The following is a 16,775-nucleotide window of genomic DNA, read 5'->3' on the forward strand; positions in this document are numbered from 1 at the left end:
TTTAGGACTTAGAGTGCTTTCTGAGCATGAGACTTGGAGGTTATTTCTGAGGAGGGGATTTGGAATCCCATCTTCAGAGGTGGCAAATGGAATTATTTCCAGGCCTTGGGTTTTCCTTTCACTCTAACTCCTACCTCTATTCTCCATATGCCTAGAGGAACTTAGTAATGCTTTAGCATAACTTTTGTATTTAAGTAAGAAGCAGGAGGAGGTAACGGGAGGGTTAATACTTAGTTTAGGTTGTTTTAGTTTAACTTTGAACCGCAAGTAGTAAACAGGAGTAAGTTGGAAAGAGCAGTCATAACAATGAGGAGTCATAACAATGTTAGAAGCTCAAGCCGTTATCTTATTGGCCAAGTTCACAGTTCCAGCTTTGGCGATCGCAATTCTTCTGATTAATCCTCTATTGTTGCATTCTCTTTCCCTGTAATTGTACAGAATGTTTCTAATGGTCATATAACCACCAGTGCCACTTTCTTTATTTTGTATTTTTCTGAAATAAAACCTTGAATTGATTTCAATTTACAATTTTGTCTGTAGTGATGTTTACCTGTTGGGATTAGCTTGGTTACCCACTGGAGTGTTTCAGACCCATTTGCTGCAGGTTCTGAGGTTAAACAGGACCGAATTCACATCAGGGACAGAAGGACCTAATTTAGGGCTCAGTCAAACCATGCAAGGTTAGGCTGCTAGGAACCCGCCTCTCCCTAGTTTCTCAGAGGGGTGCACTCAGGGAGGGGGGAGGGGGCTACTCCTTCACAACTGCAGCCAGAGCTGACTTGGAAGGCACGCCCGAACCAGCACAGCATGGGGAGCATCCCCTAGTAAGCAAGCAGGAAGCAGAGTCAGCCGAAGGTGCGTGCCCAAGACTGTCACCTAGGCAGCAGCGACGATGAAATAGTTTAAGTGAAAAGCAACCGCTTCGACGCAGTCCACATCTCCCGGCAAGATTCCCAACAGAGTGAGACTGACAAGCGAGGATCTTTAGTCACTTTGCCCCTGCATAAAAGCCAGTGCAGAGGCCAGGCAGATTTGTGGATATAACATCAGTGAACCGGACATACCTTTGCCTAGACCCCTGAACTATATCGTGCCTTGAATGCTGTGTTTGGGACCCAGCCTGGATTACAACGTTGGACTTCCAGATCCTGCCTTGGCTTCTGTTTGGATTACCTGTGTTGACTGAACTTGGGCACACCAAAGACTTTGATCCTCAGACTCTGGTGATGTACTTGTGCTTGCGTTAGGCTGTAATAAAAGAGCGTGCTGTTTTTTTAACATGGGTGGAACTGCAAGGGCGCCAATCTTGAGAGAAGGGGAGACAGCTGGCAGACCAACCCGAGTCCATGTAATGGATGCCACTGAGGTATCCCCCAACAGAGCTGGAACCAAAAGCACCTGCAAGGCGCAAATCTGATTGTTTGGGGAAGTGCAACCCCCTCCAGTACCGGCCAAATGCCAATAAGCCCCCAACCAAATGCCAATAAAACCCTCAGTCCATCTTGTCTGGACTGAGTTCCCATGGATTGGCCCTCATTCAGCTCATCATGGATTCCAATCACCCATCCAGGACGTCCACAGCTACTCATGGATTATGTTAGTGGAGAAGGTGAGACTTTTATTGTGCAATCGCCCTGCCTCATCCACAGAACTTTATGAAGGGTCCAGACATGATCGGCTTCATCTTGTAACCTCACGAGTTTTCCCATTGCTTCTTCCATCTTTTTCTTTACACAAAAAAACAGTTAAGGAGGAAAAGATGGAATAGCTGCACAAAGGCTTTGGAATGGTAGCTCTAGGAGCCTTCTGTCTGGAAGCACCTGCAGAGTCAGGTTTTATCTGCATATACTCCTCACCTCAAATCCCCGGAAAACTTTCCACAGCAGTTTCATATAGATATTAAGAAGCTTGGGGGACAACACAGAACATTGCAAAACCTTGTAGCATAAATGCCACAGGATTGAACAGCGGTACCCAGCACCTCCTGAAATCCGTCAGTCAGATCAGAGCAGGACCACTGGGGTCCTGCTCTGCAGCTCTCTGCAGCTGCTTCTGCAACTCTCGTTTCCACCAGGTGGCCTTGGGTGCTTCCAGATGAGGCCTTTATTTTGCACTCACCTGCCTTGTTCATAGAATTTTACAGGGGATTCAGACGTTGTCTTCTCACTCATGTTTCCCACCTCTTCTTCCATCTTTTTCCTTACCACAGAAAATCCATTAAGGGGGAAAATGGAATTGCTGCACCATGCCTTCTGAGCGGTAGTGCTGGGAGACCTCTGCCTGGAAGCACCCTTAGATGGATACCACAGGCAACGGTATAAAAACAACTGAGAGGTCCAACAGGAAAAGCAGCATTACCCTCCCTGTCTCCTGGCATAGGGCATTCCCGAGAGAGACCGAAGCCACTTTTACTGCAGAGACCTGGCCAGAAGCCAGAGTGCTGAAGCTGTTCCAATCAGTAGAATCCAGCAATGTCTGAAGGTGAGCGGTCACCCTTTGCTCAAGCCTCTTGCTTCCAAAAAGTGGGTATTTGCCACAAGCCAATAGCTGGCTAAACTGGTTGAGCCCAGAGGTGGTTTCTTTAGAAGCAGCGCCACAATTGCGTCTTCTAGGATGGCTGGGTCAGTCACTCTCTCAACAAAGCATTCATCATCTCCTGGACACAACTGACCATTTCCTACTTAAGGCAGAATTGAAGTTAGCTTGTGGGGAAAGCTTGTGGCTGGGCTGGACTGTGGCCAGAGGGACAGTGCTGGCCACGTCCTTGCCCTTCTCCTGTGACTGAACACATGCCTTTGACCAAGGGAGGCTAGAGGAGTGGGGCTGTCCTCCTACCTTCAGATGCTGGTATCTGGCCTGGAAAATGGACTTTAGATGATAGGAACCCAGTAACAGAAGCAAACGTTTCTGCCCAGCCCTAGTTAAAACCGCAGACCAGAGAAAGGACCAGCTGGTGCTCAGCTAGCACTCCGGCATTATTCTTTTCTATTTCTTATAGCCAAGGATCATACTTTTGCTTTGATTTCCGAATAAATCCTTATGCTAATAACTACTAGGTGTTCCACTTCTGGACTTGACCCACCCTGCCTTACATGCTGATGCCTAAACATCTATGGGCTTCTCAGCTATTGGTAGGAATGCTAATGCTAGAGGAGGAGCTGAAGAACTAGGCCCAAGTAAGTCAAGGCAAACTCAACTGCCCAAAATGGCAGAGCGGTTGCCTGTTGGAGAGATGTTGCCATCTCCTAGTGGTTAGAGCCCACTTTCACAATGGAAATCTTAAGGTCTCTTAGGAGGAAGCTGGCAAAAGCCTCTGATTTCCCATGGACTTCTCTGCAACAAGCTGCTCCTTGCTTTCCTTGTGCCATCGCTGATGCCCATTATAGCTGCCTGCTACCAAAGTAATGGTGATGTGGTGCATCTTGAACTCACACATGGACTGTGTGAGTACAGGCCAGGCTTGACATACAGTGTTTGGCTGCTTGTGCCAGCAGGCCCACCAGGGATGCCTGCAAGCAAAGCAAAGAGACTGAAGCGGCTCCTTGCTGATTGTCTGGCAGTTAAAGGCTGCCAGAGTTCCCTTTGGGCAGCTCTGGGGCAAACACAAGGCAGCAATAAGTCAAAGCCCAGGCAGTGGAACCTTTTGGCAGAGACACATGAAGCTCTACTTGAATTCCCCACATCTCTGCTGCATCTCCCTGACCCCCATTTTGCATGCTGGGAGGTTAATTACCCTAATGATATCACCCCACCGTTTGTGAGTGTGGGGAAGGCCATGCCCCCAGGAAGAGAGACAGGGTGCTTCACTCCCTGTCAAAGCCATCAACGATTGATGATGTGCCCGCGTAAGCACAGCAGGAAGATGCGCGTCCCACAGTGCATTCAAATTAAACAGCCAGATTGGTAGGCACGATGTATGCAAAAGGCTGCTGCGTGTGTCACACACCGCATCAAATGAATTCATGTTGCATTAAGCTCAACTCTGGGGAAAACCTGCCAGGCCAGGACTGCACAGAGCCACCGTTGGCTCCATGAGCTTCTCCTGGCTATCCGCGTCATTGTCCTGGCGGCTGGGTGGATGTCGTTTATTCCTCTTAAGCCCAAAGAGTGGTCATTCAAAGGCACATGTTTGGGCTGCCACTGGGCAACCTACATCCATAGGAGCTCCCTGGCCTGAGCCTTGATTCACCTACAACATGGTACAAAGTGGCCGTGCTTACTGAAATGCCCCTAGCCTTAGCACACGTGGACTAAGGTTGCCCAAATAGGGCCCAGATATGCTACACTGAACACTTTCATATGAGGCTGCTCAAGCACTGAGGTCACCTTCAGGGCAATTCTCGATGCTCCCCTGCCCTCTGAAGTGGGCTGGGTGGCTGAGAGGATCTTTTAGGCTCTAGAATTCTCTCCTCTGGGAAGTCAGTTCAGCGTCCTCCCTCTTTGCCCGCTGGTGCATAGCAAAGACCTTCCTATTTCAGAAAGCCTTGGATAACACGGTCATCTAGTCTATTATGTGCTGCTGATCTATTATGTGGTTGTTGCTTTTTATTTGTAGTTTTTGCGCAATTATACTATTATCTTGCATTTTAATACCATTTAAAGTGTTTATTATGATTATCAACTTTTCCCCAGTTTTATGATTTAGTTGTTATTTGGCTGCTTTGCTTTTGTAAGCTGCCTTGAAGCGCTCTCTCTCTCTCTCTCAGCAAAATAAAATACATTCAATAAATGAATTAAATTAAATAGTGCTGGGGCACATGATACACTGATACTTACAAATGGAACTTCTCATCCCAAATGGGATTCAGATTCCCAAAAATAGTTTTTGTTCTCTTCTTTGTTTTGCCAACTTGGACAGTCACGTAAGGATCGCTGGACCCAGTTTTATCCTTGGCTTGCAGGCCTTGAGCACAGACCACTACACGAAAGAAAACATAACTCAGAAAAATGCAACTATACGATGATGGCACAGCTAGAGAAACTCACATGCGCAGGTTCGTTGCAGGAGTAGCTAGTCCACAATGCAGGTTTCTGGCATCTGAACAGCTCTGTTCCTTTGCTCACCTGTGATAGTGATTTTGGCTGACCACTTGGAGGTACCATCCAGGACACTCTGCTTCACAGTCTTCATCTGCTGAGAATGGGTCATTTTGCTCTCGCTAAAGACATCTCTGATCAAGTCAAAAATCTCTGGTTTATTCCTCTCTCGAATTTTCATGCGATCCTTCATGGCCATGATGATGTTCTGAGTGCGATCCTCTGCCCCATGCTTCGAGCTCTTCTCTGCCGCTCCTTCAAAAGATGAGGAAAGAATTGGCAAGGGAAGAATGATTAAGAGCAAGCATGAAGGATTATTTATATTTATTTATTGCATTTATACCCCGCCTTTTTTCCTCTTGCAAGGAACCCAAGGTGGCTTACATTATCCTCCTCCTCTCCATTTCATCCTCACAACAACAACCCTGTGAGGTGGGTTGGGCTGAGAGTCTGTGACTGGCCCAAAGTCACCCAGTGAGCTTCCATGGCCGAGCAGGGACTAGAACCCGGATCTCCCAGCTCCTAGTCTTCTCCTAGTCTACTCTTGCCACTACACCACACTGGCTCTCACACCACACTGGCTCTCAATGGTTAAAAGTTAAGATGGTTAAGAGTTTGCTATACCGAGCTGAATGAAGTAAGAGAGCAATATACAGCCTTGGGGATCGTGCCAGTTGGCCAAAAAGTGGGACCCAACTCACTTTACTTTGCCCATGCTACCTGGTGCTCAATCCACCCAACTACTTGCGTGTCCTGTCTCAGTTCTCCCACTAAGACAAACTCTTTCCAGGAAGCACGTCCTGACCAGTACAGATAATGAGAGGATAGTAGTAACCAAGCTTCCTCCCATTCTCTGCTTTTGTAGATTTGGGTGACTAGACTGTATGTCTTCTATGCAGGGGTTATCTCTGTGCTCTATCTTGTACACGTCCTAGCATTTGTTTGGTTTTAACTTAAAAGCAACACACAAAACCATTTAGATTTGGGAATATTCCCTAAACCTGAATTCTGATCAACTGAAAGCCAGTTCACAGAACTATGCTAGCACACTGCCAATGTGGGTTGAGTGGATCAAGGGGTCATGCAGTTTACTGGGAATATGCCCAACCTGTTCCAACCACCTCCTTTACAATGGAGAGGAAGAGGATCATGTATACTGCCTTGGGGCTCTTGGAGGAAAGGCAGGATATAAATTAAACAAATAAAGTCAAATAATTAAGTCAGCAAAATGTATATTGATTTAAGCAAAGTTTTGCAATCTATCTGTTGCTGACTACCTATCAGAGAATGAAGGGGCAGAACAGACTGAGATTCCTGCTCCTAGTGATGCAAAAAGATCAAATGCAGAGCCATGTAGTATTTATTTATTTATTTATTTATTGCATTTATATCTCACTTTTTTTCCTCTTGCAAGGAACCCAAGGCGGCTTACATTTTCCACCTCCTCTCCATTTTATCCTCACAACAACCCCTCTGAGGTAGGTTGGGCTGAGAGTCTGTGACTGGCCCAAAGTCACCCAGTGAGCTTCCATGGCCAAGTGGGGACTAGAACCCGGATCTCCCAGCTTCCAGTCCAACACTCTCACCACTATACCACACTGGCTGATACAGACAGGTTGTAGTCAAAGGAAGTGATGCAGATGTGGGTGGGGCTTCAACATATAAAAACTAAGGAAGCGTTTAAAAGCAGAAGCAGAGACATAAAAAAAAGTAATCCTGCTAGTCTATGACTTGAAGCAGGTCTCTGAGCTGGCTGATGGGACCACAAAACAGTTCGAAGAGATCTTGAGACGCTTTGTGACTGTATTGGCCCCAGGAGCGTAGCCAAGTCATTTCTAGTGTTAGAGGGGCCTAGAGATCCATAATGCTTGCTTAAGTTCATTATTGATGCAATTCCCTTGTTAGTAAGCCTCTGAGCATGTGCAGATGAGTCAAAAGGCCGATAACAGCCCCAGCGCACTCCATACTAATGAATGCTAGAAGGCCTTATCAGGCCGTGCCTGGGAAGTGAAGCTGGGTGTCTATGCTGAGATACAGGTGGCTGGGCTGAGAACCTAGTGCTGTTAGTCTATGCTGGGAATGAATGCGAGGGTGCTTGCCGCTGTTGTGCTGCCTTATTGCTAACATGTATGGTATAAAACCCATTGTACCCGATGGCTCGGGGTTCAGAGAAGCTGTCTGATCCAACCATTGGGTGTGCCTGTGTGCTGTAAGTTACCCAATAAAGTCTCCTTGTAAGTAAACCTATGGATCTGATTTATCACTATCTTGGCACCTCTAACCTAAGAGTTCAACGCCCATGGCCAGGGCAACACAGTGACCACTTAGTATCCCCCCTTCTCTACAGGGCTCTCTCACATGGCATGGTCACTACAAAGGAATGCTGGTTGCATCAGAACTGGGAATACCCTCAGGCACTCTTCACAATGTGCCATTTGCCTTGATGGAGAAAGACAAGCCTTCCTCCTGCTGATGGTATAGAGGACATCTGTTAGGTGGGAGGGTAATGCCTGAAAAGGATTTGTTCTTGGAACCTAAAATAGGCCTGGTGATTTAAAATAAAAACCATATTTCCTTGTTCTGTGCAAATGTGTCTTGACAGAGAGCCCCATGACGAAACTGGCACTCACGAAGGCTGGGCTTTAATCATCGCCTGAACACTCAGCACCAAGGTTTGCAAAACATGCCCAGCTCCATCAAATCATCCCATTTTGGAGGCTGCTGCTGACACTGAAGCACAGGCAGAGGACGACGAGCTGATGCTTCCCCCTCCCAATGGTTCTGGTTCGCTTCCAGGCTTGATTCAAGAGAGCAGTGGCTCAAGTGTTTCACGACCGCAGGACATCCTCATCCTCACCCCGCATCAGGACTGGAATGATTGGAAACCATCTCTTCTGTTGCCTGACAACCTTCCTCCATGTGAACGAGGACACTGATGCCTGCAGACCTGGCCTGAATGCTGGGAAGGTGCACTCCAGTCTCACATTCAGTTCAAAATGGCGCGGATCCCACATCATCTTCACACATCAGGCAACAAGCCATGTTCCAAGCGACAGGGAAATGAAACCCTGCCAAGGAGCACTGCGGATCTGCCATCCAAATGGCAGCTGGGTTTGAGTGCCTCAGCATATGGAGCAGGGGGAGCAGAGGCATGCGCACATGAGCGAGTGACACCACTGGGCCAGGGTGCCCAGGGCTTCGCAGTCGCTTGTCTGAGGCCGTGAGGGCCGCTGCTCCGCCTCTTCTTCACTCGCCAGGTCACTGATGGAAAAGTGGGCCTGTGCAGGAACAAAGCAGCTCTGGGTGGGGTGCATCTCACTCCCTTCCCTAAAATTCAACACTGCAGCTGCAGTCATTTGTCATCGAGTCTCCTTCACGAACTTTGCTGCTGCCCTGGGTTCAAGGTGCAAGATTTCCCCTGTAGCGGGCAGGGAATACAACAACCAGAGACGCCATGCTAGGATTCTGACTTCAGAGACCCTCCGCTAAACTCTCTGCTGTGGCCCTGGGCTGTTTGGGGGACGCATTTCACCTCTGCATCTCAGCTGGGGGATGCACCTCATCTCTGCTCTCTTGGAGGCAGACTGCACCTTTGCATTCGGCAGAAAGGCCTCTCGGCCCAATCTGGCTGGGATTTAAACAGGAGCACTGCAAAAGCTGGCTTGGTGATCTGACAAGAGTGGGAGAAATCTGTGTCCACCTCAGTATACCAAATCAAGGTCAGACCTCATTGCTTCTCCACAGGATCTGCCATCTGGAATCAATGCATTTACTGAGCTCGTTGCATTCAACATGTGAGATTTCTATTTACATGAAGATAAAAGGGACACTGCAAACAGGTGCTTTTTTTACCTCCCCCAAAAAGCTGTTAAAATGTATCTGCCCTTAACAAAATAAAGATGTGCTTTGCAAGAAATAAGAAATGTGATTCCTCCCGGGAGTCCGTTGCTGGAATTACGTTCCAAGCCACCCACACTCCTCATCATCCTCCAAATACAAAATGCTCTTTGGCTCAAAGGCTGAGAGGCGAGGAGCAGAGGCAAAACCCACGGAACACGGCGGACACAGAGCCGGAACTGGCATCAGCACCATTCTGCTGCACAAAGCCAGCCTGAAAGGGCCACTCTAGCACTAAGGTGCCACCCATACTTTCACATGGGGTGGGCATTCTGGCTGCTGGAGACTCACTGTGCTGGAGCAAGAATTCTTCTCACCGTGAACACAAAAGGGTAAAAAGGCTCACATGGGGAGAGCTTGCTTCTCTATGGAGGGAGGGACTCTATTACAACAGAGGCAAAAGCCAGCAAAAGAAGGCTTGCTTTATTTGGGGTATTTATAACCCACTCTTCAGCCCCGAAAGGGCTGCCAGAGCAGCTGACAATAGATAAGCACAGCACCTTGCACCAATCCAGAGCTTGGCAAACTGTGGCCAGGCTCTCTCAGTCTAGGAGGGCACGTAGCTGGTGGAAGATGCTTTGTGCCACAGAGACCACTTGTGTCTTCCATGACAAGGCTGAGTCTAAGAGCAGGTCCAGACTGTGAGCTGGGGAGCACAATCCCACCCAGAATAGGCTGAACATCACCAACCAACCACAGTTCAAAGTCCTGAGAAATGCTTCTCTCTTCTCTTACGCAGCCCCCATTTCTGCCCATTTCTTCTACTCCACAAAATCCAGGAGGGGCCCAAACACAGTGGCCTCATTCCTGGAATGCAAGCTGCCAAAACACAACCCATACGGTCCCTCTAGTCCCCTCCCCGCTACAACAGCCCCGGAGCAGTGACTCACTCTGCAAACAGTCGGCATTGAGCAGGTCTTGGCACTTCTCGTGACACTTGACCCCACACTCGGCGCAGCGCATCCCTTGCCGTGCGATGCCCCACAAGAGCCCCTCGCATTCGTAGCAGTAGGTGGGGGTTGTGGCTGTCCACACCTCAAAGTTGTGTGGGGTTGTGCAGGAAATGGGGTAGATTAACGCTTGCAAGGTCTTCTTATATACATGTGATTTCTGAAACAGGAAGACAAGACAAGTCACAGCCCAAGGAGGGGAAAAGGGTGGCCTTAGGGTCTTTTAGGGAACAACTCCCATTTTCTTGAGAGAATACTGAGCCCACCCAAACCCAGTGGTTTTATGGGATGCCTGCTGGTATCCACTCCGAAGCAGCCACCCAAAGCATACCCAGATCTCTGTGTCTGCAGCAAGCAGGCAGCACACTGAGACCTGTTAGAACTAACATTCCATCTGAAGCCTCAAGTGTGTGCTCAAGGCCAGCTTCCAAACCAAAAGAGGGGATACGATCCACTGGAGCTTCCCTTCATCCATCCAGGCTGTGGAGTCTGACCCACACAGGCTCAGAAAACAGATCCCTGATCGTGCGCTTCATTTCAACCTGGCACAACAGGGCCAGCAATGTCTGGCTGGCTTTCCCTCTGTGCGGGGAACAGTAGCACGGCATGGCACAGCCACCCCACCCCCACGTGGCTCCTAAGTGCCTGGCCCTTGGCACGGCGTTTCCAAAGGCCAGGCCAGGTGCTGGGCCCTTGCTTTCTCACCAGCAGTTTGAGAAGAGAGTGGTTTTCTTTCCTCTCCCTGTGTGCTGCCTTCCCTCGGTACTTCCATATAAATAATTAATAATCCCCCCACACCATTGTTCTTGTGACTTTCTGTGGGAGCACGCTTGACTCTCTTTTGAGCTTTTGAAGGTCTCCCCCTTTCATGCTATTTTGATCTTGACTTGCTGACAAGGGCGGACTTTCCACGCCAGCTTCATTCTCAACCAAGTCAATACGCCTCGCCTGGCAGGATCTATACTCGAGGGTGACCTGCAGTGACTTTGTACTCCAGGAACAGCTGGAGGAGCACTTGAACCACGGCCCCTCCGACCAGCTTTCCAGGGCCTGCCAAACACACTTGCCAGCCCTTACCAGCTCCTCGTCCTTGAGAGACGTCCGGGTGGCCATGGCTGAGGTAATTCCGGCCTTGCGGGACTGAACCAGTGACTGGGAAAGAAAAGCAGACTGTTATTCAGTGCACATGGACAGAACATGCTTTCAAAGAGCAGTATCTGGCTTGGGTGTGTGCATGTGTGTGCACGCACACAGGGAGTTAACCCCTCGCTCATGCAAGATGCCCTGTGCTCCTTCAGGGAAGGGCAGAACATGTAACGAACAAAAAATCAACGAAGTAGCTCATGGACCTCAGCCACCCTGCCTGCTCTGCTGTTCCCACTCTAGACCCAATTCGTCTGCTCCTGAGATTCAGAAGAGCATGAAACTCTGCATCCCACTTGGCCCTTGAACGTTTTGCTCTTCAAGGGCTGCCAGACAGGAAGGGACACAAGAGGGTATTCCAAGATGGACATTCTCAGGAACATACCAAGGGATCCGCTGGACCAATTTAATCCAGGCTCTTGCTTTAGAAGACTAGGTGTACCCAAAGCATCCCAACAGACATTGGTCCAACCTTCTGTGGATACCCTTTCAGGAAGCTTCACAGCCTCTTCCATTGCAGAATATAGTTAGGAAGCCTTTCCTCTGCTGTAAGTGGGAAGAAGGACAAGCTATTCCTCCCCACTCTCCCCACAAACACATTTGGGCATTTTAAAATAACTGCACATCCTCAGCATTATTTATTCTTCCTCCCCCTGTCCCTCCTGCCCATGCTCCTGCCATAGTCTTAATTTCATCTTCTCCAGGTTATGTATCCAGTGCCCTTCCAGGCCATTTCACTCACAGACAAAAAGGGCAGTTCTGGAACTAGTAAGATGGAAATTTCCTACAAGAGGGACATCGGGACCAGAGGGGCAGGCCAACATGTGGAGGTTTCAGCAAGGTAGAAAAGGTTAGGCACGTCTGAATGTGTCTGCATGCCACATTCAGCAACCATCCTCAACGGCAACGAACCTACCCAGTGGCTGCTCCCACCATGGTGTGCACCATGCCGTCTAAATGCTAATGCAGAGGTAGCTTAGTCTCTCATCCACTAAGCCGCTCCAGCCACACACGAGATGATCCCAACTTTGGCAGGTGGCCAAAGCACACTAGGTTGGTGCCATTCCATGGCAAGACTGTGTGGGTTCATCAGGTCATTGATGGATAAGGTGGGGCACATGGCAAGCCTCGTCCTCCATTTACCAAGCAACAGAAGAGGGGGAGAAAGCAACCAGGAAGGGAAGAGCAAAAAAAATATTGCATCTATGAGTGGTTTTGGAAAGGAGCATATGGGTGGGTTTGATCTCCACTTACCATGGCCTGTGGGAAGAGAATGTCAGCATACAAGAGAAGCATAACAGGTTATTTCCACAGGTTAATATTAGGTTCATTCTATGCTGGCTGGGGAATTATGGGATCTGGAGGGCACCGTGTTGGGGAAGGCTGCACTATCCATTCCACATGGTATGATTTAGGCAGATAGATCTTGTTGCTGATGTAGAAACGGAGGGTTCTGCTTTCTTACATTCTCCCAGGATTTAGACAGAACTGCCCCCATCCTGCTGCCCAGAGCAATTTGTGATAGTGGCTTTGTTCATTGCTAATGAAAAGGGAAGTGACAACACTCAAACCTGGTTCGCACGTTGTAACAACCACAGTTAACAAACCTTGGGATGTGGAGAAGACAAGCAGGAGCATGTGCTGGTTCTCACATGCCCAGATGCTCCTGCTACAATAAACAAGCGCTCATCCAATCCTAGCGCCCTGGGCTGTTGCGGGATGAACAACTCGCAGTTTGAACCCATGCTAGCAACCCACAGTTCTGGTTTCAGACGTCACAATAAACAAACAAGGGACGGAGTGCCCCAGGGTTGTTCATCGCAGCAGGCCCAGATGGGTACCAGCACACACACTCGCTCCTGCTTGTCTTCTCAACAGTGCACGGTTTGTTAACTGTGGGTTATTAGGACGTGCAAACCGGGTCTTAGGCTAACTTGCTGTTAACATATCAGTTCTGGCTTGGGGAAAAGAGAGAAAGGACTAAACCATTTCCAGGCTGTGCATTGCACACAGTATCCTGCTAGGGCTGGATGAAAGTTTAAACGGAGCAGCAGCAAATGGTGAAACTCACAGAATGCCTCAAAGTGGGTGAGTCTGTGAAATACTAGAAATCCACATGGCAAACTGAGGCAAAGTGGAGGCCAGTGCAGATTTCAAAGATAAGAGCGTTACTGTGATGTTTTGAAGAGGGGCTGCTTTATCCTGCCCCTCCCTTTTAGAACAGAAGAGCTGCCCGAGAGGGCAGGAAGCTGCCATGCAGATGCCTCCCTAGAGGTACAGCTTGGTTGTACCCTGCAAATATGCTGCAGTTTTTTCACATCAGCATTTGCCAGGAATCCAAATGATACAAATCTAACTGCTTATTAAAAGTTTGCTTGGCGACATTTCCACACTTGATAAACAGCCACTACTGCATTGCTGAAGAGGGGGGAGATCTCTCACCAAGTCGCTGACAAGTGGGAGGGGCTTCTTCTTGCGCAGATCAGGCATGCTGTCGATGCCATAGAGACCACCTGCTGGCCTAGAAATAAAGGGAGGAAACGCATTACGGCAAGCCGAGGTAAGAAGCAACGAGCTATAATCTGTCAGCCAAAGTCTCGGAGGAGCCAAGCAAGGCCTCCTGCAGACGCGGACCCACTGGCACAGTAAAGTAATCAACGTGAACAGGAGGAGCCGCCTTGCTCCAGGAAGAACCAACACCTCGAGGAGTGGCATGGTTCAACAAGGCACGAGACGCTGAGCACTACAACAAATAACTGTGACGTGCATGAGTGCCGAAAAGCTCGTGTGTGGCACGAAACCTGCAAATTATTCCGTCAGGTCGAGTTACCTAGTCTGGGCACCTCTGAAGTTTCAAAACCAGGGAAATCCACTCCACAGACAAATTAAATTAGGTTTTGTTCTTCTCTTTTCTCTAAAGGGGAATGACAAGCTGTAATGGGGAAAGTGTGAGAATTCATCACACAGTCATAGCAGCACACGCTTTGAACTCAACAGACCTACAACAGGGAAGTATTTCAGTCTCCTACAATCTACATTCAGAGAGTATCTCGCTCCAAAGGCGATCGGACACGGGCTAGAGCTGTGTCTTCAGCCTGTCACGTGGTGGTGAAGGCAGCAAAGAAGGAATATTATGCTGCCTCTATCGCGTCCGCAGAGTGCTGTCCCAGGAGGCTGTTCCAAGTGGTCCGGAGCCTGGTCGGTCCAGTTGCTCCGGAACCGCTGGAGCATTCTAAGGCCTCGTGAGGCCTTGGCAAGGCACTTGGCGGATAAAACTGATTGGATCAGGAGTGTTATTCCGTGCGCCGTGGATACAGTTAGCGAGCGAGAGGCGGTCTGTGGCAAACCGGTTTTGTGGGATCGGTTCCACCTTCTTCCTCCTGATGAAGTGGACAAGGTGCTTTCATCTGTAAGGCCGACCACCTGCTTACTTGATCCCTGCCCATCTTGGCTCATTATGAGCTGCAGAGAGAGACTGGGTGAGGGGATCAGGGTGGTGGTGAACGCCTCCTTTGAGAAGGGAGTGATGCCATCAGCCCTCAAGGAGGCAGTGATAAGACCGCTTTTAAAAAAGCCCTCCTTGGATCCCCAAGTTCTGAACAACTTTCACCCAGTCTCGAATCTGCCATTTTTGGGCAAGGTGATTGAGCGGGTGGTGGTGAGGCAGTTGAAGGCACACTTGGAAGAAGCTGATTATCTAGATCCATTTCAATCGGGCTTCAGGCATGGGCATGGGGCAGAAACGGCCTTGGTGGATGATATGAGGAGGGCTTTGGATAGGGGTGAATGCGCCTTCCTTGTTCTTGACCTCTCAGAGGCTTTTCATACCGTTGACCACGGTATCCTCCTCGATTGCCTGGAGGGGTTGGGCATTGGAGACACCGTATTATGGTGGTTCCACTCCTTCCTCTCCAGCAGGTACCAGAGGGTAGCACTGGGAGAGGAGGTTTCGGACCCGTGGCTGCTCAGTTGTGGGGTGCCACAGGGTTTGATCCTCTCCCCGATGCTGTTTAACATCTATGTGAAGCCGCTGGGGGCTATCATCAGGAGGTTTGGGGTGCGGTGTCATCATTATGCAGATAACACACAGCTCTACCTCTGGTTCATTCGTCCCTGGATGGGGACGAATAAGCTGAACCCTGACAAGACTGAGGTACTTTTGGTGGGAGACAAGGGGAGGTTGGGGGATGTTGACCTGGTGTTGAATGGGGTACGGCTACCTTTGAAAGACCAGGTCCGCAGCCTGGGGGTCATTTTAGACTCCCAGCTGTCCATGGAGGCTCAGGTATCAGCTGTGAGCTGGACAGCGCTGTACCAACTCCACCTGATATGGCGGCTGCACCCCTACCTTCCCGACCATCTGCTCCCATCGGTAGTACATGCCCTGGTCTCCTCTCGTCTAGACTACTGTAATGCGCTCTACGTGGGGTTACCCTCGAAGACGGTTCGGAAGCTGCAGCTGGTGCAGAATGCGGTAGCTCGCCTGATTAAAGGCAGCCGCTGGCGTGATCACATCGCTCTGGTGCTGAAGGAGTTGCACTGGTTACCAGTTGTTTTCCGGGCCAAATTCAAGGTGTTGGTTTTGACCTTTAAAACCCTATATGGTTCCGGCCCAGCCTATCTCAAGGAGTGCCTCCAGCAACACCAGACAGGCCGCTTAACAAGATCAGCCTCGGATGGCCTTCTCTCTGTCCCATCAGCCAGGACAGCTAGGCTGGTGAGGATGAGGGGGAGGGCTTTCTCTGTGGTGGCCCCCACTCTGTGGAAGTCCCTCCCTAGGGAACTCCGTCATGCCCCCTCTTTAATGAGCTTCCGCCACGCATTAAAAACATGTTTGTTCAGGCAGGCATTTGGGGTGGGTTAGGGTATTTTTAGAAATATGATGTTTTAAAGTAGAATTTTATTGTTTTAAAATTGTATTGCTGTACATCGCCCAGAGTGGCCGGGTGACTGGCCAGACGGGTGATTAAGAAATTCAGTAAATAAGATGAGTAAAGCCCCACTTCATCAGGTGGGCCCATGAGGAGGCAGCTGTCAGGGTGGACACTGAGCCCATAGAATCCCAGAGTAGTTCTGATTCTGAGGAAGAGCAGTTGCTCCTGGGAGAGGAGCACGCTCCTCTTTCCCAGGGCCAACAGCTGACGGAGATTCCTCCCACCAGCATTCCTAGCTTAGATAGCAGTCCAGGGAGTGACAGAGCGCGGGAAGCAGACTTGATGGACGCGCGACGCCAACGCAGAGAGCGGCGCCAAATGGAGGGCGCAGAAAGGAGGCGTAGTGCCCGGTTGGCGCGCAAACAACGGCTGCGCCCAGAGGATCCAAGGGAAAAGGGGAGGGACTCTCCCTAGTCCTTAAGTTCAGGGGTCTGCCAGTAATTCCCTTTCAAACGGGGACCAACTGTTCCAACTTAGGGCATAGGTACTGTGCTGCTCAGATCTAGTTGCAAACGGTAGAGTTGTTAAGTTGTAAAAGAAGAATAAAGCTTTGAAAGGAATCCCTTTGTCTGTGTCTGGACTTGGCTACTGGATTAGACTGAGAGAGGCCTCCAAGGAGCCCTTGACAGCAGCACGACTCGCCTTGCCAGCTTCTGTAATGCTGGAGCTCTTCACTACTTTGGGATGAAGATCTTAAGACACGTTTGGGCCTTGAAATGGTTTGCTTCTAGCAGATCAAGCTCAGAATAAATCAATGTCCGATTCCATCAGCAGCCAACAGATCGAACGATGAAAGAACCCACGAAGGCTTCAA

At 49.4% G+C, this 16,775-nt stretch overlaps 1 protein-coding gene and 1 long non-coding RNA gene across 2 annotated transcripts in view; both read right to left on the reverse strand.

The window, feature by feature from the left end:
* The window catches only part of LOC146351847 (uncharacterized), a 1,244,848-nt gene that overhangs the window by 420,327 nt on the left and 807,746 nt on the right, over window positions 1-16,775 (reverse strand). The gene's annotated exons all lie outside the window — the stretch shown is intronic.
* LOC146351852 (protein unc-13 homolog B-like) overlaps window positions 1-16,775 on the reverse strand; it is a 133,309-nt gene that overhangs the window by 75,993 nt on the left and 40,541 nt on the right. The window contains exons 4-8 of the mRNA XM_084832762.1: window positions 13,470-13,548; window positions 10,962-11,036; window positions 9,825-10,044; window positions 5,065-5,292; window positions 4,777-4,918 (exon numbers count right to left, since the gene is read on the reverse strand). Coding sequence (XP_084688888.1) covers window positions 4,777-4,918; window positions 5,065-5,292; window positions 9,825-10,044; window positions 10,962-11,036; window positions 13,470-13,548 — 744 coding nt within the window. The remainder of the gene's footprint in view (window positions 1-4,776; window positions 4,919-5,064; window positions 5,293-9,824; window positions 10,045-10,961; window positions 11,037-13,469; window positions 13,549-16,775) is intronic.

Source organism: Heloderma suspectum, chromosome 2 (genome assembly GCF_057233095.1).
Source record: "Heloderma suspectum isolate Gila_16-S chromosome 2, 16-S_ref, whole genome shotgun sequence".
In the NCBI taxonomy this organism is placed as follows: Eukaryota; Metazoa; Chordata; class Lepidosauria; order Squamata; family Helodermatidae; genus Heloderma; species Heloderma suspectum.